Source organism: Macaca mulatta, chromosome 16 (genome assembly GCF_049350105.2).
Source record: "Macaca mulatta isolate MMU2019108-1 chromosome 16, T2T-MMU8v2.0, whole genome shotgun sequence".
Taxonomy (NCBI): domain Eukaryota; kingdom Metazoa; phylum Chordata; class Mammalia; order Primates; family Cercopithecidae; genus Macaca; species Macaca mulatta.
Window position 1 is genome coordinate 47,192,247 of NC_133421.1, and position 25,797 is coordinate 47,218,043.

Consider the following 25,797-nt stretch of genomic DNA (forward strand, 5'->3'; position numbering starts at 1 on the left):
AAATATTTCAGTGTGCATTTGCTGAGAATAGGGATACTTTTACATAACCATCGTAAAAGGATCCACTTTTGTAAATTTAACATTGATTAAAAACTTTTAGCTTGTATCTACCATCTGTAGAACATTGCTCATTTTGAGTTTGTCTGCTGTCTCCCCATGATGAGATGCAGGTGAGGCGCTCTGGCCAGCACCTTCACAGGGCTGAAGATGTGTCTGGGGGCACGTGCTGTTCATCTGCTCCTCCTCATGTTAATTTCATCCCCTGGTCAAGATGTTGCTCCATTTCTCTACCGTATAATTACTGATTTCCCCCCCTTGCACCTAATAAGTAGTCTGTGGGAAGACAGTTTAAGGCCATGCAAGTATCTTGCTTTCATCAAAATTTCCCTCTGGAGAGTCTTGCCTGGTATGGTCTTTACAATGAGCTTGCAAAATGGTAACTTTCCAACTCCAGTACACCCTCCACAATTACCAGTCACCACTCAGTCCTCACTCCTGCCGATTCATTTATATATTCCTTATTGGTATAGACGCATGAAGTTCTATTTTTTACTGATTTATAATTCATTACTGGGCTTATTTTGATGCCCCAGTTGCTGTCTTTGTGACATGCCCCCATTGTTTTTGTTTTGGGTTTAATTCCTTTTTCAACATAGCAAAATGTTTTGGGTTCGTCTTGCACTACCTTGGCTGGATATTTGTAATGTAGGGAAACAAATAAGGTGAGGCAGTGACTAAAATGTCTGCAGTGGACGGTGCACACATGTTTATTGGGCAGTTCTTCAGCTGTCCTGATCTAGACACTTCTGCCTCTCTTTTCTTCACCATTCCCAATCTTCCTTTCCAGCTTGGTCCAGGCCAATCCAGAGGTCGCCATGGATTCCATCATCCATATGACCCAGCACATATCACCTACTCAGCGAGCAGAAGTTGTACGGATCCTCTCCACAATGGACTCCCCTTCCACGTAGGAAGAGCTTCCTGCCTGTCCCTGCCCTGTCTCTGGAGAAAAGGGCTAGAGCTGCCTTTTACAACTGCAGCCACTGTAATGAGAAGGCACAGGAGACCCAGCACTGGAGTCAAAGTGGCATTTTACTTCCTCCCAAGTGTTTCAGGTTACGCATGACATCCTGGGATGTAAGATCACAGAACCCCTCCAGCCCACCAGTCACACCCACCCCATTCAGTATTTATTACCCCAGCCAGGCCTAGTCCTCCACTCCCTGCACAGGACTGAGAAGGCAATGAAAGGTACAAACATGTACCATGAGGTCTTACTACCCAAAGCAGGGCTGCCCCTCCTGTCCTGACAGCCCCTTGGCCCCCAGCATGGGGAAGCGTGAGGAGTTGGCGTTGCCAGGCAGCAGCCCCTCTCACCCCTGGCCCCATGAGCCGCAGCCACAGGCAGCAGAGGAGGGCTAAGGAGAGGAGGAAGCCTCAAGTCCATTGTTTATTACCCTGACTCTTAGCCCAGCACACAGTAGGCACTGGAGAGGAATGATGCCCAGTTTAACCACACCATGGTACCTTTTAGGACGAAAAATTAGAGCATAAAATCTATCACAAGCTCCATAGGAACGCAAAGATGAGGGCAAAACTGTGAGCCAAGAAGCAGAGAAAGAAAATAGACCCAGTTATTCTTGATTTAGGGGACTTCAACCTTGGGTTCAGTCTCTGAGGACAGAGGGAAAGGTAGTTGGCCTACCTCTCACCTGCATGTTACTGCTGGACTAGCTGTTGCATGTGGCTGGGAGCTGCAAGGCCCCAGTGCGTGAGGGGCCCCAGCAGTTCCATAGGCGGTGAAGCCTGAGTTGGCAGAGGAGGAGCCAGAGAGAACTGCTCTTTCTGCACTGGTGGAAACTAGTTACTTATGCCATGTGGAGGGCCAGCCACATAGTCTGTTTTGAGGACTTAGAAAGTTGTTCCTATGAAGCCTGGAGCTTGGATGGTTTTGAGGGGTTAATGGTGCCTCCACAGTCACTCTTCCCTAGTTCCAGGATTACTGTCCTAGCAGCTAACGTTTCTACTGTCTTCCCCAGAATGTAGACAGGCAGCAGATGTAGCAGCTCTCCCCACAGTTCTGAAAGGACCCTGGTGACAGCCACGCCCTCAGCACCAGGAGCTGGCCTTCCCGATGAGGGAGGCTTCCAGGAAACACAGAATCCACATGACCTTAAGATTCTTTACAACTCAGTCATGGTGCTGCTGTCCTCCAGGCTTACTGGCCCCTCCTGACCGGCATCGGGGGCTTCCTCAGGTGGTGGAGAGAGTTTACTTTCAACAACTAGTTTATTCAAGAAAAGAACTTACTGATTCCCCTGTTCCTAAAGCAAGAGTGGCAGGTGATCAGGGCTGGTGTAGCATCCAGTTCCTTTAGTGCAGCTAATTGCATTTGTCACTGACGACCAAGGAGGAAATCACTAAGGCATTTGAGAAGCAGTGGAATGAACGCTCTTGGACGAGCTACAGTTCTGAGCCTTAACCCTGTAGTTCGCACACAAGAGCGGAGCTCCGCCTCCCCTTCTTCGGGAGGAATCTGTGCAGATGGATTGGCTGAACTTAATGGTTCTGGGTTGCAGGTGGGTACTGTATGGCTGGGTATGGAGCGGACTGCCCCCAGGAGTCAGAGCCTCAGCCTGGCTGCCCTGGTGGAAGGTGTGGGTGTTCAGCACCTTCAGAGAAGGGCATAAAGTGGTGGGGGACAATTCTCAGTCCAGGAAAATGCATTGACCATTGCTGGCTATTTGCTTGCCTAGTAAGAATTGGATTCATTTTTGACCAGATTATTCTTCTATGCTTTTTTGCAATAAATCAAATCCCACATATCTACAAGTGGTATGAAGTCCTGCACCCCCCAGGAGGCCTGTCCAGGCATCTCTTCAGAGGCAGGGTGGGTTACACTCATTTACCTCCCCTCTCCCCACCAAATTATGACACAAATGAGTATGTTTCCTCTCTAGAACCCTGTAATGCCTCCTCCCCGGTCCCCAGAGCTCCTCACTGTCGGTCTCACCCTGGACAAGGATTTTTTAGTCAGAGCCACAGAACATGGGCACTCTGACATTCCCACAGCCCCTCGCACATGCGAGGCTACCAAGGCAGGAGAGTATAAATGATGGCTATTGACCAAGACCTGCCTGGACGGGGACTGCCATATTATCTGTGCTCTTCGTTCACAAAACAGCCTTCATTTGTCTCAGAATTCAATGGACGCATACCGTGATGAGCAGGAGCTTCAGATGCACTCTTTACACATTTTGTTGAAATAAACCTCTACATTTGTAGAAGAGTTACAGTTTGTCATTTCAATCCAGGCCCAGCCACCTCATCTCTTGTTCTGCTTTCAGCAGGGGCTCAGTGTGCAGCAAGCCCTGCCATGGCCCTGTGACACCTGACACCCTTTGTCTCCTGAACGTGCATAAAGGTGACGGCTAGGCAGTAAAAAGCTGGCCTTGGCCAGCCCTGTCTTATTGGCTGAATCAAGGTCAAATTCTGAAAGGCTACAAATGCTTGGGAACCCCATGGCAGAGAGTCAGTTTTTAGTTTCTGTTGAGTTTTTCAGGACGGGAAAGTTCTTCCTGCTGAGAGCTGGATGGGAGTCCTGGCAGGAATGTCCCCTCCCAAAAAGAATGTCTTTAGAGCAGGAACAGGAAAGACCGCAGCTGTTTAGTGACGAAGCCCAGAGCCCACTGCCCTTCTCAGAAGTCGCTTCTCAGCGCACAGGAAGTCGAGAGTGCTAACAACTCAGTGTAAACACTGGGGCCGCAGGGCCCTTGTTAGAGATTTGAGAGGGAGGTTTTGGATTTTCTTAATCATTTAGCTATTCATGGATTTTTAACTCTGGGCACAAAAAGGCACTCAGGGCAGGGAGCTCATGATTGCGTGCCTTCAACCCTCTGCCTCAGTTTATCTCTCTAAAAAAGCTTTCTATGGGCCGGGCACGGTAGCTCACAACTATAAACCTAGCACTTTGGGAGGCCGAGGCGGGCGTATCAGGAGATTGAGACCATTCTGGCTAACACGGTGAAACCCCGTCTCTACTAAAAAATATATAAAAAATTAGGTGGGTGCAGTGGCACACGCCTGTAGTCCCAGCTACTCAGGAGCTGAGGCAGGAGAATCGCTTGAACCTGGGAGGCGGAGGTTGCAGTGAGCTGAGATCGCGCCATTGCACGCCAGCCTGGTGACAAAGCGAGACTCTGTCTCAAAAAAAAAAAATTTTTTTTTTTCTATAAATCCCTGTAATTAAGGCAGGAATGAGCACCAATTCCTGAATGTCTGCAAAGAAAGATACAGGTCACAGGAGGCGAATCCCTGCCCTTTGCTGATTATTAAACTCAGTGTTGTATCTGTCTCTCTCTTTGGGATATATTGCAAAGCAAAGGGTTGCTTTTTCTAAAATGAAATAGAATGTTAAGAAAATATCAATTTGATTCCCCCTAAGCCAGATGTTCCAGAAAGGAGGGTCAGAAGGGAGATGCTACTGTTTGCCTCCCACTGCTGCTCTTCATGAGCAAGGAAGCCCGGGCTGCATGGCGGCCTGGGCCTCTTCCTTCGCTCCTCCCTAAGCAGGCAGCCGAGCACAGGCGGCAGGTGTAAGCCCTCAGCCAGCACCTGTTGGTGGTTCTGGGGAGGGATTCTGCTGCTGCCTCTGGAAGCTTGTCCGATACAGTGTTTCCTGCCACTGGGGCGCTACACTTCCTTCACTCTTCTCAACAAAAGGAAATGAATCCCCATTGGTCTTACTTTGGAGTAGTAAGGAAAAGACTGCACAGCCAGGGTTCTAGGATCCAGACCTAGACCCACCTCTCTTTCCCTGGCTAAACAGTAAGAACACAGTGATGAAGCAAATGCTTAAGGACCATGGGGAGGACTGTTCACCCCTGGTACACAGCTCTCGGTGCTGGGCAGCAGGGAAAGGCCTGCAGAGGCACTGAACTGAAAGGCAAACCTTCCTTCAAACCACTGGCTCCTCAGGCCCTGGGCACACCTGGGCCTGCCCTGTTCCACATGGTGAGGCAGAAAGCACCATGGGCCAGAGGGAGTGGTGTGGACAAATGAAGCTTACTGGCAGAGAGAGGCTATCAGCTGCGGGAGGGTGGAAGCCAGGGCATTCCAGGCCAGGACACTGGGATTTACAGTGTTTACTGGATTTACACTGGGATTTAAAGTTATTCGGGGGGCACTGGGAAGGTTGAAGGGGAGTAGAGCAGTCACTTGGGGGAGTAATAGACAATGAACTCCCAAAAAATAAGCTGGCATCAGATATAAAGATCCTTAAATGCCAGGCCAAGGAGTAAGGGTTTGTCCTTTGATGGTTTGTGGGCACGGGAAGGCTGTGTATAAAGCTTGCAAATGCAGCCCAATTGAATAAAAAGAGCACAGTCTTGAGTGCCAAGAAACCTGGGTCCAAGCTCAGCTCGATCGTGTGCAGTCCCCAAGCTGGAGGGGCACCCACAGGAGTGGGGAACGACTGGCTATTTCCAGCGCTCTAGGAATCCTGCTGTGCCTCAGGCGGCAGTCTTCCCATGCCGTTGTCTTTGTGTTGACTGGAGTTTTACCCAGGAAGTGCAGTCCTGGTCACCTCCTGCTGGCCAGTGGCTCTAGTGGGTGTTGATAATAAGTGATGGGGGTAGGACATCTTCAGAAATGCAGTATCTTGGTAATAAGCAAAATCTTCCAAAGCATGGGATATCCTGTGGCTGGTGGAGGGCAGAATGATAACAGAGCCTCAGACCTTAGGAGACTTGGAGCCACACAGTAGGCTCAGCCCACTAGGAACCACATGGAGACAGGACAGAATAGCTCAGAAGGCGCTGAGTCTGATGGCCAACATTCTGTCACGACTGACCTACAGTAATCAGGGAGGGCTGGGGTGGGGAGAGGCAGAACCCCGTGTACAAGTCCAGGCTCTGCAGCAGGAAAGAGCCCACAGAGCATTCCTGCCCATGCAAACAGCTCCTTTCATAGCCACTTACAAGAACAGGGACTTTGGAATAAGCCTGAGCTGATTTCCAGCATCCAGCCCCTCACTCTTGTCCTTGGGCAAGTTCCTGCCTCCTCATCTGTGAAACGTGGACCTCAATGGGGCATTTTGAAAAATGACATTAAATTAGTTAATGTGAATCAAGTGCAGGGCATAAGCAGCAAATTCTCAATGCAGGTCAGGTTTCTCCATGCCCTGTCTCTTTCGCTCCCAAGACCAGGGGCCTGTCATCACTCAGGGGCACCCTCCTCATAGGGTATTGGTGGAGAACCATCCCCCTGGTGAGGGCAGGGTCTAGGGATTGTCTCTAGGTGTTGGGTGACATGGACACTAGGCGGAAGTGCCACTGAGGAGCTGTGCAGCAGAGCCTGAAGGCCGATCTCCAAGCCTGGCTGCCCTCGCTTAGGGCAGGCCTTGAGCAGCGCAAGGGCGTTCTGAAGCCCTGCCTTCCCTGGGATGTGAAAGTAGAGTGTGGAACGAGAAGATCCCTAAGATCCCTTCCAGCTCTAGGAAGATTTTCATCTGGGATCATGGGTAATGCTGAAGTCTGGATAAAAATACTCCATGCCCACTGGCATTGTCAGCAACAGCAATAACTCAGTAGCAAACATACAGGGAAGACCAGTGGCTCAGCTTGGCTCAAGCAATAGACCAGCAGCCTAGCTAGAGCTTTAACAGAAGCGGGAAATGAGACAGCCACAAGGGGCTTGGTAACCTCCCGGCACATCCACACAGGCGAGACCAGAGAAGGCCCAAGCTAGTCACACAGCCCCGGCCGAGAGAACCTGTGGGCACATGAAGACGAAATGCCAGAGGGCCCAGCAGAAAGTAAAAGCCAGGGCAGATTTCAAAACTGCTGAAATTTTTTAATATGCAGCCCCCGCACACACATCGACTTATCAGCAGAAGATAGAAGCCTTGCTGGCTCAAGATACATGTGCCTAAATCATTGGCTGACCAGTAGGCACAAGGGTGGCCCCTGTGAAGCCAGGCTTAAAAAATAAGAATTTTTAAAAAGAAAAACTGAGCAGAGGCTGGGTGTGGTGGCTCAATCCCTGCACTTGGGGAGGCTGAGGTGGGTGGATCACTTGAGGTCAGGAGTTCGAGAGCAGCCTGGCCAACATGGTGAAACCCTGTCTCTACTAAAAATACAAAAATTAGCTGGGTGTGGTGGTGTGCGCCTGTAATCCCAGCTACTTGGGAGGCTGAGGCAGGAGAATTCACTTGAACCCGGGAGGTAGAGTTTGCAATGAGCCAAGATCGTGCCACTGCACTCCAGCCTGGGCGACAGAGTGAGATCCCATCTCAAAAAACAAACAAAAACAACTGGGCAGAAACTTGAAAAACACACACACATTTACAGAAATAAAGGGTCAGGTAGAACAACCTTGGGCCCTTCTTTAAAAAAAAAAAAGAATTGGCCAGGCATGGTGGCTCACACCTGTAATCCCCAGCAACTTGGGAGGCCAAGGTGGGTGGTTCACTTGAGTCCAAGAGTTCAAGACCAGCCCAGGCAACATGACAAAACTCCATCTCTACAAAAAATGCAAAAAAAAAAAAGAAGGCCAGGTGTGGTGGCACACGCTTGGCATCCCAGCTACTTGGGAGGCTGAGGTGGAAGGATGACCTGAGCCCAGGGAGTCAGAGGCTGCAGTGAACCGTAATCACACCACTGCACTCCAGCCTGGGTGACATAGCAAGACCCTGTCTCAAAACAAAACAAAAAACACATTCTGAATAAAATTCTGATACATGCTGCAACATGGATGAACCTTGAAGACATTATGCTAAGTGAAATAAGCCAGACACCAAAAAAACAGATATTGTTTGATTCCACTTATATGAGGTATCAGAAATTATCAAATTCACAGAGACAGAAAGTAGAACAGTGGTTACCAGGGGTTGTGGGGAGAGGAACTTGGGAATTACTGTTTTCATGTTTAGAGACAGGGTCTCGCTCTATTGCCCAGGCTGGAGTACGGTGGTATGATCATAGCTCACTACAGCTTCTAACTCCTGGGCTCAAGCAATCCTCCCACCTCAGCCTCCTGAATAGCTGGGACTACAGGTACAAAAGCCACCATACCCAGCTAAAAAAAATTTTTTTTTTGTAGAGGCAGAGTCTCACTGTGTTGCCCAAGCTGATCTTGAACTCCTGGGCTCAAGCGATTATCCTGCCTCAGCCTCCCAAAGCACTGGAATTATAGGCATGAGCCACTGTAGCAGCTGCGAGTTATTGTTGAATGAGTACAGAGTTTCAGTATGGGATGATGAAATGTTCTGGAGGTGGATGGTGGTGATGGTTGCACAACAATGTGAATGTCCTTAATGTCACTGAGCTATACACTTAAAAACTGTTAAAATGGGCCAGGCGCAGCGGCTCACGCCTGTAACCCCAGCACTTTGGGAGGCCGAGGTGGGTGGATCACCTGAGGTCAGGAGTTCAAGACAAGCCTGACCACCATGGAGAAACTCTGTCTCTACTAAATATACAAAAAATTAGCCGGGTGTGGTGGTTCATGCCTGTAATCCCAGCTACTCGGGAGGCTGAGGTAGGAGAATTGCTTGAACCTGGGAGGAGGAGGTTGTGGTGAGCCGAGATTGTGCCATTGCACTCCAACCTGGGCAAGAAGAGCGAAACTCCATCTCAAAAAAAAAAAAAAACTGTTAAAATGGTAAATCATACATTTATCCCAGTTTTTGAAAAGGAAATTCTGAAAAGTTGACCAGAGGGACTACACAGTAGATTTGGGAAGACAGAAGAATCAGTGAATTTGAAGTCATAGAGCAATAGAATTATCCAATGTGAAGAACAGAGAGAAAAAAGAGTGAAAAATGAATAGAATCCCAGACCTCTGTGCAGCAACAGTGTGTTTACCAACATATGTGTACTGGGGGTGCCAGAAGAGAGAGAAAGGGGCGGAAAAAATATTTGAAGAAACAGTGGCTGAAAAATTCTCAAATTTGATGGAAAACATGAATCTGCAGATCCAAGAAGCTCAATAAACCCCAAGTAGGATAAACGAAGAGACCTGCACCTAGATACCTCATGGCCAAACTGTTGAAAGATAAAGAAAAATCTTAAAAGAAGCTAGAGAAGAACAAGTCATCACTTACAGAAGAATAACAAATCACAGCTGCCTTCTAATCAGAAACAATGGACCTCAGGAGGCAGTGAGGCGATATAGTCCAAGTGCCACAAGAAGGAAAAAAAAAACCCTGTCAAACAAGAATCCTATATCCAGCAACACTCTCCTTAAAACAAGTACACATGAAATAAAGACACTCCACAAAAAAAGAGAATTCATTTTTAGCAGAACCAGCTTTACCAGAAATACTAAAAGCAATCATTCAGGCTGAAAAGAAATAATTCCAGATAGGAATTCAAATCTACTCAAAGAAATGAAAAGGCATTGGGAAAACGTAAACAGTACCTAGGTAAATATAAAAAACTGTGTTCTCTTTAACTTCATTAAAAGACATAAAATTGCATTAAACGATAAGTATACTACTGTATTTTGGGGTTTATAGCATATAGAACTGTAATGTGTATGACAATCACACAAAGAAGGGGGTAAAAATGGAACAACATGAAAACTAAGTCTCTATGTGTTGCCATTATTAAGGTAATATTAATCTCAAGTAGATTGTTATATAACCTCTAGAACAACCACTAAAAGAGTAACTTTATTTATTTATTTAGAGATGGAGTCTTGCTCTGTCACCCAGGCTGGAGTGCAGTGGGGCAGTCTCGGCTCACTGCAACCTCCACATCCCGGGTTCAAGCAATTCTCCTGCCCCAGCCTCCCGAGCAGCTGGGATTAATAGGCACCCACCACCATACCCGGCTAATTTTTGTATTTTTAGTAGAGACAGGGTCTCACCATGTTGGCCAGGCTGCTCTCGAACTCCTGACCTCAGGTGATCCACCTGTCTCGTCCTCCCACAGTGTTGGGATTACAGGCGTGAGCCACTGCGCCTGGCCGAAAATAACTTTAAAATACATAGTAAGGCTGGCAGCAGTGACTCACACCTCTAATCCCAGCACTTGGGGAGGCTGAGATGGGAGGATCACATGAGTCCAGGAGTTTGAGACCAGGCTGGGTAATACAGTGAGACCCTATCTCTACAAAAAATTTTTAAAAATTGGCCAGGCATGGTGGCACATGCCTGTAGTTCCAGCTACTTGGGAGGCTGAGCTGGGAGGAGCACTGGCCCAGGAGGCTGGGGTTGCAATGAGCTGAGATCGCGCCACTGCACTCCAGCCTGGGCAACAGAGCAAGACCCTGTCTCAACAACAAAAGGCAAAGGGCTTAAACCCATTTCTTCAAAGATGATTTATGAATGGCCAAGAAGCATATAAAAACATGCTCAGCATCGTTAACTGTTGGGGAAATGTACATTAAAACCACAATGAGATAACACCTCATACCCATTAGGATGTCTACTATAAAAATCAAACAGAAAATAACATGTTGGAGACGACGTAGAAAAATTAGAACCCTTGTGCACTGTTGGCAGGAATAGAAAATGGTGTAGCTGCTATGGAAAAATGGTTCCTCCAAAAATTAAAAGTAGGGCTGGGCGTGGTGGTTCACACCTGTAATCCCAACACTGAGAGGCTAAGGTGCCCAGGAGTTCGAGACCAGCCTGGGCAACACAGTGAGATGCCATCTGTACAAAAAATTAAAAAGTAAAAGATTAGCTGGGTGGTGGCACACGTCTGTAGTCCCAGCTACTTGGGAGGCTGAGAGGAGAGGACTGCTTGAGCATGGCCAACATAGCGAGGAGACTCTGCCTCAAAAAAAGCAAAAATGAAACAAAAATGAAAAATAGGAGGCTGAGGTGGGAGGATGGCTTAAGCCCAGGAGTTCGAAGTTGCAGTGAGCTATAATCAAGCCACTGTGCTCTAGCCTGGGCAACAGAGTGAGACCCTGTCTCAAAAAAAAAAAGAAAAAAGCAAAGCACTACATATGATCCAGCAATCTCACTTCTGAGCAGATATCCAAAAGAATTGAAAGCAGGGCCTTGAATAGATATTTGCACATCCATGTTCATAGCAGCATTATTCACGATAGCCAAGAGGTGAAAGCCATCCAAACGTCCATCGAAGAATAAATGGATAAACAAAATGTGGTCTATACTTACAATGGAATGTTACACAGCCTTAATAAGGAAAGCATCCCAACCCCATGCTGTAACAGGAATGAACCTTGAGGACATTCTGTTAAGTGGAATAAGTCAGTTGCAAAAAGACAAATACTGTAGGATTCCACTTATATGAGGTATTTAAATAGTCAAATTCTGCTGTGCGCGGTGGCTCATGCCTGTAATCCTAGCACTTTGGGAGGCCAAGGCGGGTGGATCACTTGAGGTCAGGAGTTCAAGATCAGTCTGGCCAACATGGTGAAACCCCATCTCTACTAAAAATACAAATGTTAGCTGAGCATGGTGGCGCATGCCTGTAATCCCAGCTACTTGGGAGGCTGAGGCAGGAGAATCGCTTGAACCTGGGACGTGGAGGTTGCAGTGAGCCGAGGTCACACCACTGCACTCCAGCCTGGGCGACAAAGCGAGACTCTGTCTCAAAACAAAAAATCAAATAAAGTAGTCAAATTCATAGAAACTGAAAGAAGAATGGTGGTTGCCAGGGGTTGGAGTGAGGGGTAAATTGGGAATTGTTAAATGGGTATAAAGTTTCAGTTTTGTGGGGTAAGAATTTCTGGAAATCTGTTGCATGACAATGTAAATATACTTAACACTGTTGCATTGTACACTTAAACATGGTTAAGATGGTAAGTTTTATTTTTTTAGCCACAATTTAACATGTATCTATGTAAATATATATATAAAAAACAACACTGGGGCTGGGTGTGGTGGCACACCTGTAACCTCAGCATTCTTGAAGCCAGAAGTTTGAGACCAGCCTGAGCAACAAAGTGAGACCCAGTCTCCACAAAAAAAAAAAAAAAAAAAAAAAAACTAGCCAGGCATGGTGGCACACACCATGTAGTCCCAGTAGTACTGAGTACCTGAGTAGTCCCAGCTACTCAGGAGGCTGAGGCAGGAGCATCTCTTGAGCCCAGGAGTTCAAGGCTGCAGTGAGCTGTGATCGCATCACTGCTCTCCAGCCTGCAGGATAGAGTGAGACCTTGTCTATAAAAAACACAAAAGCAAGCAGTAAAGGAAAAACAAATTAACAAAACCCTTATCAATAATTACATTAAATTTCAAAGGACTAAACACTCCAATCAAAAGATAGACTGTCAGATTAGGTTAAAAAAAATCCAGGCTGGGTGTGGTGGCTCTTGGCTGTAATCCCAGCACTTTGGGAGGCTGAGACAGGCAGATTGCTTGAGTCCAGGAGTTTGAGACCAGCCTGGGTAACATAGGGAGACCTCATCTCTACAAAAAAATTAAAATACAAAAAATTAGCCAGGCATGGTGGCATGCACCTGTAGTCCCAGCTACTCGGGAGGCTGAGGTGGGACAATCACTCAAGCCCTGGAGGCTGAGGCTGCAGTGAGCCTAAATCACACCACTGCACTCCAGCCTGAGTGACAGAGTGAGATCCTGTCTCAAAAATAATAACTAAAAATTTATAAAAACAAACAAAATGCCTGTTACTCCTACCTCAGCCTCCCGAGTAGCTGGAACTACAGGTGTGTGTCACCACACCTGGCTAATTTTTTTTAATTTTGTGGAGACTGGGTATTAAGTCTTTAAGAAAAACACTTTAGATTCAAAGACACAAGTGGGTAAAAGTATAAAGACACCATCTACTATGCAAACAGTAACCACAAGAGTTGGAGTAGCTACATTAATATCAATATCTATATCTATCTATACATAATGTCATTAGAGACAAAAATAAACATTTATTATGCTAAAAGAATCAGTTTGTCAGGAAGCTATAACAATTATAAATGTATACATATTTAACAACAGAGCCCCAAAATACAGAAAGCAAAAACTGACAGAATAAAAAGGAGAAATAGACAATTCAACAATAACAGGTCTGGATCTGGATCAATAAACTTAAACTTCCACACCAAAAAACAGAGAAGAAAAAAGGAGAATAAACTAAGCCCAAAGCAAGAAGAATAAAGGAAAACATAAAGGTCAGAGTGGAAACTAGTGAAAGAGAAAACAGTAAACAACAGAGAAAAGTCAATAGAAACTAAAAGTTGACTCTTTGAAAAAAAATCAGGCCGGGCACAGCGGCTCACACCTGTAATTCCAGCACTTTGGGAGGCCAAGGTGGGTGGATCACGAGGTCAAGAGATCGAGACTATCCTGGCCAACATGGTGAAACCCCGTCGCTACTAAAAATACAAAAATTAGCTGGGCGTGGTGGTGGGCACCTGAAATTCCAGCTATTTGGGAGGCTGAGGCAGGAGAATCACTTGAACCCGGGAGGCGGAGATTGCAGTGAGCCGAGATCTTGCCACTGTACTCCAGCCTGGGTGACAGGGCGAGACTCCGTCTCAAAAAAAAAAAAAAAAAAAAAAAAAAAAAAAAAAAAAGGAAAAAGGAGAAAGAAAAAAGGAAAAAAACAATAAAATTGACAAGAAGAAAAGAGAAACAACACAAATTTCCAAAATCAGGAATCTAAGAAGGGACACTGCTAGTGGCTCTACCAAAATGAAGATGATAAAGAAATATTATGAGCAACTTTATGCCAACAAATTAGACTTAGGGAAAATGAACATATGCCTAGAAAGACACAAATTTACCAAAACTGACTTGAGAAGAAACACACAATCCAAATAGACCTATAACAAATAAAGAAATTACTCACTAAAAATCCTCCCCCAGGCCAGGCACTGTGACTCACACCTGTAATCCCAGCACTTTGGGAGGCTGAGGTGGGGGAATCACCTGAGGTTAGGAGTTCAAGACGAGCCTGGCCAACATGGTGAATCGCCATCTCTGCTAAAAATACAAAAATTAGCCAGGTGTGTTGGCGCATGCCTGTAATCCCAGCTACTCGGGAGGCTCAGGCAGGAGAATGGCTTCGACCCGGGAGGCGGAGGTTGTGATGAGCCGAGATCATGCCACTGCAATCCAGCCCGGGCAAGAAAGCAAGACTCAGTCTCAAAAAAAAAAAAAAAAAAAAAAAAAAAAAAAATTTCCACAAAGTAAAGCCCCGGTCCCAGAAAGCTTCACTGGCGGATGTTCTGTAAAATATTTAAAGAAGAAATACTACAGCCAGGTGCAGTGGCTCGTGCCTGTAATCCCAGCACTTTGGGAGGCCAAGGAGGGTGGATCACCAGCTTAGGAGTTGGAGACCAGCCTGGCCAACATGGAGAAACGCTGTCTCTACTAACAATACAAAAATTAGCCGGTTGTGGTGGTGGGTGCCTGTAATCCCAGCTACCTGGGAGGCTGAGGCAGGAGAATTGCTTGAACCCGGGAGGTAGAGGTTGCAGTGAGATGAGATCGCGCCACTGCACTCCAGCCTGGGTGAGGGAGTGAGACTCCATCTTGAAAAAAAAAAAGAGGCCGGGTGCAGTGGCTCAAGCCTGTAATCCCAGCACTTTGGGAGGCCGAGACGGGCGGATCACGAGGTCAGGAGATCCAGACCATCCTGGCTAACACAGTGAAACTCCGTCTCTACTAAAAATGCAAAAAATTAGCCGGGTGTGGCGGTGGGTGCCTGTAGTCCCAGCTACTCGGGAGGCTGAGGCAGGAGAATGGCGTGAACCCGGAAGGCGGAGCTTGCAGTGAGCCGAGATCGCGCCACTGCGCTCCAGCCTGGGCCACACAGCGAGACTCCGTCTCAAAAAAAAAAAAAAAGAAAAAATAAAGAATACTGGTCCTTCTCAAACTCTTTTAGAAAACAGAAGGAACACTTTCCAACTCATTCTACAAGGCCAGTATTATCCTGATACCAAAGCCAAAGACATCACAAGAAAACTACAGGCCTGTATCCCTTGTGGACACAGGATGCAAAAATCCTTAGCAAATATTAACTAACTGGGCCAGGTGCCCTGGCGTACATGTAGTCCCAGCTACTTGGGCAGCTGAGGCAGGAGGACTGTTTGAGCCCAGGATTTTGAGGCTGTAGTATGCCATGAGCATGTCTTTAAATAGTCACTGCACCCCAGCCTGGTCAACATGGCAAGACCCCATCTCTTAAAAAAAAGAATGAGCAAACTGAATCCAACAACACACACCCACAAATTTTTTTTTTTTTTTTTTTTTTTTGAGATGGGGTTCTCACTCTGTCACCCAGGCTAGAGTGCAGTGGCAAGATCACAGCTCACTGCAACCTCCTCCCCTAGGTTCAAGCAATCCTCCCACTTCGGCCTCCCACCAGCCTCCCACCATCTGGGTGCGCACCACCACACCCAGCTAATTTTTGTATTTTTCAGTAGATATGGGTTTCACCATGTTGGTCAGGCTGGTCTCAAAATCCTGACCTCAAGTGATCCACCCATCTTGGCCTCCCAAAGTGCTGGGATTACAGGCGTGAGCCACCATGCCCAGCCTAGCAATATATACATATATGTATTTTTTTAAATTTTATGTCATCTAAAAAAATAAAACAGGATACATGTGCAGAATGTGCAGGTTTGTTACATAGGTATACCTGTGCCATGGTGGTTTGCTTCACCTATTGACCTGCCCTCTCAATTCCCTCCTCTCGCCCCACTGCACCTCTCAGCAGGCCCTGGTGTGTGTCATTCCCCCGAGTCCATGTGTTCTCATTGTTCAACTCCCACTTATGAGTGAGAACATGCAGTGTTTGGTTTCCTGTTCCTGGGTTAATTTGCTGAGGATGGCTTCCAGCTTCATCCATGTCCTTGCAAACGACATGATCTCATTCCTTTTTAGGGCTGCGTAGTATTCTATGCAACATTTTTTGTTTTTAAGTAGTTTCACACCTTTAATCCCAGCACTATGGGAAGCTGAGGAGGGAGAATTACTTGAGCCTAGGAGTTCGAGACCAGCCTGGGCAACATAGTGAGACCTTGTCTCTACAAAAAAATTGTAAAATGTAGCCAGGTGTGGGCCAGGCACGATGGGTCATGCCTGTAATTCCAGCATTTTGGGAGGCCCAGGCAGGCAGAACACATGAGGCTAGGAGTTCGAGACCAGTGGGGCCAATATGTCGAAACCCTGTCTCTACCAAAAAATACAAAAATTAGCTGGGTGTGGAGCCACATGCCCATAGTCTCAGCTACTTGGGAGACTGAGGCAGGAGAATCACTTGAACCTTGGAGGCAGAGGTTGCAGTCAGCCAAGATCATGCCACCATACTCCAACCTGGGCAACAGAGCAAGACTGTCTCCAAAAAAAAAAAAAAAAAAAATTAGCCGGGTGTGGTGGCGTGCACCTGTAATGCCAGCTGCTTGAGAGGCTGAGGCAGGAGAATTGCTTGAACCTGGGAGGCAGAGGTTGTGGTGAGTGGAGATCGCGCCACTGCACTCCAGCCTGGGCTACAGAGTGAGACTGTCTCAAAAAAATAAAAATAAAAATAAATTTCCACAACCTGAGAAAGGGCGTCTATGAAAAACCTCAAGTAACTTCATGTGTGATGGTGAAAGACTGAATGCTTTTCTCTCTAAGATGGAATAAGGCAAAAATATCTGCTCTTGCTACTTCTCAGCATTGCACTGGAGGTGCTGGCCAATGCAATAGGCTACACGAAAATTAAAGGTTTATAGATTGGAAAGAAAAGATTAAAACTCATTATTCACAAATGGCATGATCCTATATGAAGAATCCATTTTTAAAAACTAGAACTAATAAATGCATTCAGTAAAGTCACTGACTACAAGATTAATTTAAAAACTCAATAATAGTATTTCTATACACTAGCAAGAAGAAATCTTAAAATGAAATTAAAATAATTTCATTGACAGCATCCAAACCAACAAAAGACATAGGAATAATTTTACAAAATAGACATGTTCCCTGAAATTATAAAACACTGCTGAGAGCAATTAAATAAAAACAAATGAAGAGCTAGTCCATGTTTATGGATGAGAAGACTCAATGTTGTTGGGATGGTAGTTCTCCCCAAATCGATCTATAGAGTCCGTGTAATCCCTATCAAAATTCCAGCAGACATTTTTCTAGAGATTAACAAATTTAGGCCAGGAACAGTGGCTCATGCCTGTAATCCCAGCACTTTGAGAGTCTGAGGTGGGAGTATCACTTGAGCCCAAAAGTTCAGTATCAGCCTGGCCAACATAAGGAGATCCTGTCTCTACAAAAAATAAAAAAAATTAGCTGGGTGTGGCGGCATGTGCCTGCAGTCCCAGCTACTCAGGAGGCTGAGTGGGGAGGATGGCTTGAGCTTGGGAGATTGAGGTTGCAGTGAGCCGTGATTACACCACTGCACTCCAGCCTGGGTGAAAGAGAAAGATCCTGTCTAAAAAAAAAAAAAAAACAAAAAGAAGAAGGAGAAGAAGAACAAGCAAAATAAATTAACAAACGTATCCTAAATTTTTTTTTTTTTTTTTGAGACGGAGTCTCACTCTGTCGCCCAGGCTGGAGTGCAGTGGCGCGATCTTGGCTCAATGCAACCTCCACCTTCCAGGTTCAAGCAATTCTCCTGCCTCAGCCTCCCGAGTAGCTGGGACTACAGGCGCCTGCCACCAGGCCTGGCTAATTTTTTTTTATTTTTTTAGTAGAGATGGGGTTTCACCATGTTAACCATGCTGGTCTTGATCTCCTGACTTCATGATCTGCCTGCCTCAGCCTCCCAAAGTGCTGGGATTACAGGTGTGAGCCACCGTGCCCAGCCCTGTATCCTAAAATTTATACAGAAATGCAAAGGACTCAGAATACTCAAAACAATTTTGATAAAAATTTGGAAGATTTAAACTACCTGATTTCAAAATGTTCACAGATATAAACACAAGCAAATAGAATGGAACATAATTGAGAGTCTCAAAAGAAATCCTAGCATTTAGGATCAACTGATTTTCCACAAAGAAGTCAAGACAATTCAATGGCAGAAAAGCTAGCCTTTTCAACAAACGGTGCCAAGACATTCGGATATCCATACACAGTTATATTTTTAGACTCTTACACCATGGACAAAAATTTACTCAAAATATATTGCAGACTTAAATATATACGTTACAACTATAAAACATCCACAAGAAGACAAGTAGGAGAAAATGTTTTGTGACCTTGGATTGGGTAAAGATTTCTTAGATATGACATAATCCATAAAAGAAAAAAGAAATTGATAAATTAGGCTTCATCAAAATTAAAACCTTTTGTGCTCCAGAAGAGACCATTAAGAAAATAAAGACGGCCAGGCACAGTGACTCACGCCTGTAATCCCAGCACTTTGGGAGGCTGAGGCAGGTGGATCATGAGGTCAAGAGATCGAGACCATCCTGGCCATCATGGTGAAACCCCGTCTCTACTGAAAAAAAATTAGTTGGGCATGGTGGTAAGCGCCTGTAATCCCAACTACTCAGGACGCTGAGGCAGGAGAATCACTTGAACCCAGGTAGAGATTGCAGTGAGCTGAGATAGCCCCATTGCACTCCAGCCTGGCAACAGGGTGAGACTCCATCTAAAAAAAAAAAAAAAAAAAAAAAAGAAAGAAAAGAAAAAGGAAAAAGAAAATGAAGACAAGCCACTGACTCACAGACTGGGAGAAAATATTTGCAGATCATATATCTGATAAAGGACTTGAATCCAGGATATATAAAGAATCCTTACAAGGCAACAAGGCAACTCAATTTAAATTAAGATGTGAATAGATGTTTCACCGAAGAAGATAGATACATGAATAATGAACACGAGAAGATGTTCAACATCATTTGTCACTAGGGAAACAAATTAAAGCCACAGTGGGAATCCACTATTTGCCAGAAAGGCTATAATTGGAAGACAGACAATTACAAGTGTTGGCATGGATGTGGAGAAACTGGAGCCCACACACTTTGCTGGTGTAAATATAAAGTGATACAGGCACTTTGGAAAACAGTTTAGCACCTTCTGAAAAAGCTAAACATAAGCTTTCTTTTTTTTTTTTTTTTTTCCCCTGAGACGGAGTCTTGCTCTGTCGCCCAGGCTGGAGTGCAGTGGCCGGATCTCGGCTCACTGCAAGCTCCACCTCCCGGGTTCATGCCATTCTCCTGCCTCAGCCTCCCGAGTAGCTACCTCCCGAGTACAGGTGCCTGCCACCTCGCCCGGCTAGTTTTTTTGTATTTTTAGTAGAGACGGGGTTTCACCGTGTTAGCCAGGATGGTCTCGATCTCCTGACCTCGTGATCCGCCCGTCTGGGCCTCCCAGAGTGCTGGGATTACAGGCGTGAGCCACCGCGCCCGGCCTAAACATAAGCTTTCATACTCAGCAGTTCCATGCCTAGGTATCTGCCCAAGGGAAATGAAAACATCTTTCACAAAGGCTTGTGATTGCTCTTATCAGCTTCATACATCATCGCCCAAATCTGGAAACAATCCAAATGTTCATGAGTAGGCAAGAGGATCAACAAAATGTGGTATATCCACACAATGGAAGACTAGTCAGCAATCGAAAGGAATGAACTACTGACATATGCCAGAATAAAGATATAAACACCTCATGCCAAGCGAAAGAAGCCAGACACAAACACTCTGTATGATTCTTTTTAAATGCAATGTTCGGAAAAGAAGGCAAATTACCTGGGACTGGGAGTAGGGAGTTCCGGCAACACCAGAGGAGCTTGTGGGGTGATGAGAATGTCCTAAACATGGGCCGTGTTGGTGGCAGCACAACGCCACAGACGTAGTAAAAACCACGGAATTGTACATTTACAACGGGTGAGTTTTATGGCATGTAAATTCTACCTCAGTAACAACACTGTAGAAGAAAATGGAGGCTGGGCGCGGTGGCTCATGCCTCTAATCTCAGCACTTTGGGAGGCCAAAGCGGGCGGATCACCTGAGGTCAGGAGTTGGAGACCAGCCCGGGCAACATGGCAAAAGTCTGTCTCCACTAAAAATACAAAAATTAGCTGGGCATGGTGGCAGGCAACTGTAATCCTGGCTACTCGGGAGGCCGAGGCAGGAGAATCGCTTGAACTAGGGAAGTGGAGGTTGCAGTGAGCGGAGATCATGCCACTACACTCCAGCCTAGGTGACAGAGTGAGACTGTCTCAAATAATAACAACAACCACCACCATCATGGGGTAGGGGCTACACAGACCTTACCACTGACATCCCACAGCCTGCCCTCCTGCGCTGCAAGTGTTTCCACAAACGCCTCCTCTCCCTCCCATCCCCGGCTGCTCTAGCTGCTTGCCAGTTTCTTTTCAGCTTCAGCCTGGCTGGTTCAATGATCACTGTCCTCGCACGGGACCCAGCCCCTCCTCAGGACCAGCAGCTGCGGCCATCAGCTGCCCTGGCCCAGCTCCTCCAGAATGGCGTGTTAAAGAGATCCACCTGGGGCGGAGGTCCTCCAGTTGGTCCCGGTGAGCTCTCACATAAAAGTAATGAAGTTTAAACTTCTCTTCAGCAGCTAAGCATGGACACTGACCCTGGCACCTTGCTAAGCTAATCGAGTTACAAAATGAATCCTTTAGGATCAAATTCATTACAACAGCCGTGTCTATGACCCATTTTATTATAACCTTTTCTGAAAATCTGCTCTGGTCTGCCACCCTCTGATCCTGCCCAACCAAGCCCTAGTTAGCCTGTGTCTGAGGACGCCTGGCGGGCCCGGCGGGACGCTGTGGAGGGTGAGGGGTTCCAGTCACCTGTGAGCAACCTCAGTCGTACGTGCCCAAGGCTCGGGTCCTGTAATCTATTTCTGTGACCTCAGGTCCCAGCAGAGCTCTGATTTCAAGCCACAGCCCTGGCCCAGGCCCAGACTGTGTTTCTGACTCAGCACCCAATAGGCATGTAAACAAGATTACATCACAGATTTTCCCTGGCCATACCTCCCGGTCCAGACTCTGGCTGAAGAGAGACACTGGAGCTTGGCCCTCCAGGAGTTCCAGAGTCACCGCTAGCCATGAGGGAACTTATCACCTAGCCCTCCTCTCACCTGCACAGGCTCAAACCAACCAGGAGCAGGGCTCCCGAGGGGCGAGCTTTATGCAAATGCCAGGGGTGGGGTTCCTGGCCACCGACCTCTGCACATGGTACTGCCTGGAGGGAAGGTTCCAGGACTCTGCAATGGACTTCTGCCCAGTAGGAGTGGCGAACTTGTGGCTCTCACGGCTTTGCTTTATTTGTTACAGATACACCTCCACTACTTTACACACTATTAGAAAGTTGAGTACCCCAAATCACTTTTAGGCACATGCAGAAATGCAATTTTGGGAGGCAGAAACAACTCAACTCCAGCAATGCATCTAAACTCTACCCTGAAATAGCTGCATATTAAACTACCAAGGACAGTTAAGCTTTCAAAGGGAGAAGATCAAAGTGCTGTCATCTTTTAATTTAATCCTTTTGTTGCATCAATGGTCTTAAGAGGGATGAGAGAGATCAAAATAAAAATGGAAACAAACTCTATCTTTGTGGCTGTTGTGTTGTAGTCTTTTTTTTCTCAATTTGGGCCACAAAATAGGTCAGCTCCATTACTGATCAGCCTTCCCACAAATATTTAAAACAAATTGAATTGCACACCCAATACCCATCACAATTACACCAGGCACAATAACTAAATTAGCAATTCAACAAAATAATTGGAAATGCGATTCTCTCTATTCCACCAGTCTCCCTGGAGGCTTGAGCGGATCTATGGGGGAAAGCTCAGCTTCCCTAATTCTGCAGCTAATTAGAGACACACTTGTAAATGAAGTTGTTTGTCTTAAAGTTGAAATTCTCTTCTGGGGGTGGGGGAGAGGCAAGGAGAGATGAGAAAGTCCTTCCGCTCTGGAGCAAGTGTATGTAAACAGGTATAAAAACCCAGGCCTGGGTTCTAATTAGCAGCCATACCCGCAATTAATAAAGCATCACTATTTTGCCTTCACTTGTCTGGTAATGCGCGACTTTGGAAGAGCCAGCCTGGCTGACAGCCGCGTAAATAAAGCGGTGCACCCTTCTGATGGCACTCGCGACCTGTCACTATGGGCTGCTGCTTTGGGAGCGGGCGGAGTGCCAGGACAGCAGGAGCGGTCAGTGGTGGCCAGTGTGTGCTGCTGGCTCCCACGTGGCCCCCCCGTTTGGGACAGGAAAACCAAAGGCTCACCCTAAAAGGAAGCAAGGCAGAGGCTCCCCTGCCCAACAGACCCTCCCCTCCTGTGGACCGCCGTCAGCAGCCGAACCTGGGCCCCGCTGGCTCAGGCCACCACACCAGCCAGAGTTGCAAATCTACCTCGGCCCACTTGCTCAGGCCACTCTTGGAGAAGCAATCTTGAGGTTGCAATTAGGCTGTCCTTGGCCTCTTTTTGTTCCTTCAGGAAGGAAAATCTCTGTTTAATTATATACCCGAGAACTAGGACTTAAAGCCGGCCCCTCTCATCCTTCTCCTGGAGGATGGAGATGTGACCTTAAAATGCAAACTCTCCCCAGGGCTCCAGAGGCTCGAGGAGCCCCGTCACAGGGGCTTACTTCTCAGGCCAGGCCGCTCTCCCTGCCCTGCCCGGCAGGAGCCTCCCAGACACACCCACCTGGGGCCCAAGCACTCCCAGGAACAAAGCCCTGGCCTTACCAGCAAGGTGAGCCGATGAAACGGTGGCCCCGCAGCCTGGGGAAGCCTCCAATTCCAAGATCCTGGTGGAACATCACAGCACCTCGCTGGGGGGTGCGGAGGGACAGGAGCCTGCGAAAAGGCTGATAAGTGAATTCAAAGCACCTGCTCCTTTCTCCTTATCTCCTCAAACAACGTGAACTCGGAGCTATCACATTTAAAGTGCTCCGTATTCGCCTTACATTTAGCTCTTAAAACCAAGTGCAGTGTGCTACAACTTTAAAGGACACGAGAGTCAGGCTGGAAAATAATTTCATGGCATCAGGGATTCAGCTCCGAGCCCAGTCCCTCAGGAGGAGATGAGACTGAGTCAGCCTCCCGGGCTCCCCGGACCACCCTGGACACCACGCAGAAAACCGCCCGCTTCCCCACGCCCTCCACCTACCCCAGGTCTCAGGGCCAAGAACTCAGTGGAGACAGGTCACAGCACCAGCCCCAGCTCAGGTCTAGAACAGGGACTTCCCCCCAGCCTGCTGGGCTGGGCACAGGTGTGTGAAGACACTGAGCCCCTCAGCCCTGGGACAGCTGGAGCTCCTGCCACCTCATCTGCTGACCATTTGCCTCATCTTTAATTTTGGCACTTGCTGTGCCTTGCAAAAGGTTGGAAAATAGTCATACAAATCTGAACTGTCTAATACATTAGCTGCTAGCCACACTGCAAGTGCACATGTGGCTGGTGGCTACCGTGCAGGATAGCACAGAACAACCAGATTATATTCCCATCATCCTAGAAAGTTCTATCGGACAACTCTGGTCTAGATGCTCCGGACCACTCCTAGAGTTAGAAGAGGCATCCCCTGGAGCCCCCAGGCCTCCCCGCGGGAGAGAGGATGGTGCTGGCCATGCAGACAAAGGAACCAACACTTGAGCCACACTTGCTGGGGAAAGGCAGAAATTGCAGAGCAGCAGGCTAATTGCTTTGTGCTGGGGTATCAGCACACCTGCATACTAATGCACCTGCGTTCCTGCAGGCGGTCTCTCAGAGCCAGACTTGGAAGGCCCAGGATGTGAGGAGCCTTGAGCACCGGGGCCAGCGCCCTCCCCTGAGGCTGCGCTTTCACCTTGGAGAGCCAGAACCTGGGGAAAGTGCTGCTAAGCCTGAAAATGGGTCCAGAGCCTGAGCTTCCAGGAGTTGCAGCCAAGATTCAGAACAACTGCAGAGGGACAGCGGTTTTTGATGAGACACAAGCCCACAGAACCCTACCGAAGAAAAGAGGAGGGCAACAGAAACCACCTGGAGACTGGGTCACGGGCCCAAAGAGCTCCTTGCTAAGCCTCCACCAGTGCCTGTCACACAGTAGGAGGTCAAGAAATACCTGAAGGAATGGACTTGAACAGCATTCTCACACCGCACTAACTCAAGTCTGCGACGCTGCTTTTACTTAGAAACAGCGGCTTCAGAATGGGAAAGTCCTTAGCAGCCATGAACTGACCCTCAGATCACTAATAAGGACCCTGAGGGAAGCGACTTCCTCAAGGTCAGACCCCAGCAGATTTGATTTCTAGTCCAGGATTCTCTCCACGACTCCAGCCTTCAATCACACGTGTCCTCTACCCAAAACATCACACAAGCCAGTGCCAGCACTAGCAATGTGTTCCTAAGTCCCTCTTAGAACCTGGTAGCACGGGAGGGGCAGATCGCAGAAAAGAGAAGTGACCAGCTGCCGGTGCCAGGAACCTGCCTGCCCAGCACACATGGAGCTCGTTTCCAATCCAGTCGCAAAGAGGCAGACAGGGTGGGAAGGGCGGGCAGGACTCTTCATGTGTTACTGTCAGGATGTATGTTGAGATCTTATATTCTTCTTCTACCCGATCAGTGATGTGCAGCTGTTGCTTTTTTTCTTTCTTTCTTTCCACATTCTTTGAAATTTTCTTTCCTGAGAACATGGTGTCCTTGACCTCAACAAATGAACTCCGAGAACCCGGAACCAGGGGAAATAAACGGAGTAAACTTCTCAGGAATATAAATGCAGCTGAGGCAACGATCCTATTGACAGACCCCACACGATGGGCAAGAAAAGCACCATAAAGGAAATCTATAGATCCACGAGAAAAACAAAAGTTAGATAAGGCGCACTCAGGCTGCATTTACCACCTTCCTCCCCTACACACACGAGGAGAGGGTAATGAGGACTTCATTGATAGAACTGTTGGACAAATTGAATCCACACGAATCAGCAGGGCGATGTGCAGCCTGGACTTAAGAGAGAATCAGTTAATGAACTTACCAAATTGCTGGCAATTATTTTGTAAATGTTATGAAGAAAGAGAAAGAAAGAAAAGAAGGAAAATGAGGTTAACTTAGAATGGTTCTCTTCACGAAGTCAAGTTTCATTTAATTTTTAGCACAATGCCCCAATACACATGTACATACATACATTTATTATTATTTTTTGAGATAGGGTCTCGCTCTCTTGCCCAGGCTGGAGTGCAGTGGCACAATCATGGCTCACTGCAGCCCTGACCTCCTGGGCTCAAGGGATCCTCCACCTCAGCCTCCTGAGTAGCTGGGACTACAGGTGCACACCACCAAACCTGGCTTTTTTTTCTATTTTTTGTAGAGAGTGGGGGTCTCACTTTGTTGCCCAGGCTGATCTCAAGGTTGAACTCCTGGGCTCAAGTGATCCTCCCACCTTGGCCTCCCCAAAGTGTTGAGATTACAGGCATGAGCCACTGCGCCCACCCACATACTTAAAATTAAAAATACAGGAGGCCGAGGCAGGCGGATCACCTGAGGTCAGGAGTCCAAGACCAGCCTGGCCAACATGGTGAAACCCCATGTCTACTAAAAATACAAAATTAGTCGGGCATGGTGGCACATGCCTGTAATCCCATGTACTTGGGAGGCTGAGGCACAAGAATCACTTGAACCTGAGAAGTGGAGGTTGCAGTGAGCCAATATCACACCACTCCAGCCTGGGCAACAGAGTGAGACTCTGACTCAAAACAACAACAATAAAAAAGTAAAAACACAAACTGAGATGCAGAAAACAAAGTTCATTCGTTTTAGGCCAGGCTCACTGTTGCGTCTGCATTTATTAAACATAGGCAATAGAACAGCAAGGATAGAAAGTGGCACTATTCTGGTGTCACTGGAGGGGCAGGCAGTGGCCCAGGCATAAAACACCCACACTTTTACACCCAGCCTCGGGCTC

General features: G+C 47.1%; 1 protein-coding gene and 1 long non-coding RNA gene across 13 annotated transcripts in view; one reads left to right on the forward strand and one right to left on the reverse strand.

Moving 5' to 3' along the window:
* The window catches only part of ACACA (acetyl-CoA carboxylase alpha), a 330,020-nt gene extending 326,731 nt beyond the window's left edge, over positions 1–3,289 (forward strand). For all 9 annotated transcript variants that reach the window (XM_077969319.1, NM_001266778.1, XM_077969318.1 and 6 more), the window contains 1 exon segment: positions 848–3,289. In XM_077969319.1, the coding sequence (XP_077825445.1) occupies positions 848–971 (124 nt within the window). In that variant the 3' untranslated portion in view covers positions 972–3,289.
* The window catches only part of LOC106994023 (uncharacterized), a 55,444-nt gene extending 34,425 nt beyond the window's left edge, over positions 1–21,019 (reverse strand). For all 4 annotated transcript variants that reach the window (XR_013406330.1, XR_001440415.3, XR_013406329.1 and 1 more), the window contains exon 1: positions 20,883–21,019. This is a non-coding gene — a long non-coding RNA (uncharacterized LOC106994023). The remainder of the gene's footprint in view (positions 1–20,882) is intronic.
* Between the last annotated feature and the right edge of the window lie 4,778 nt (positions 21,020–25,797).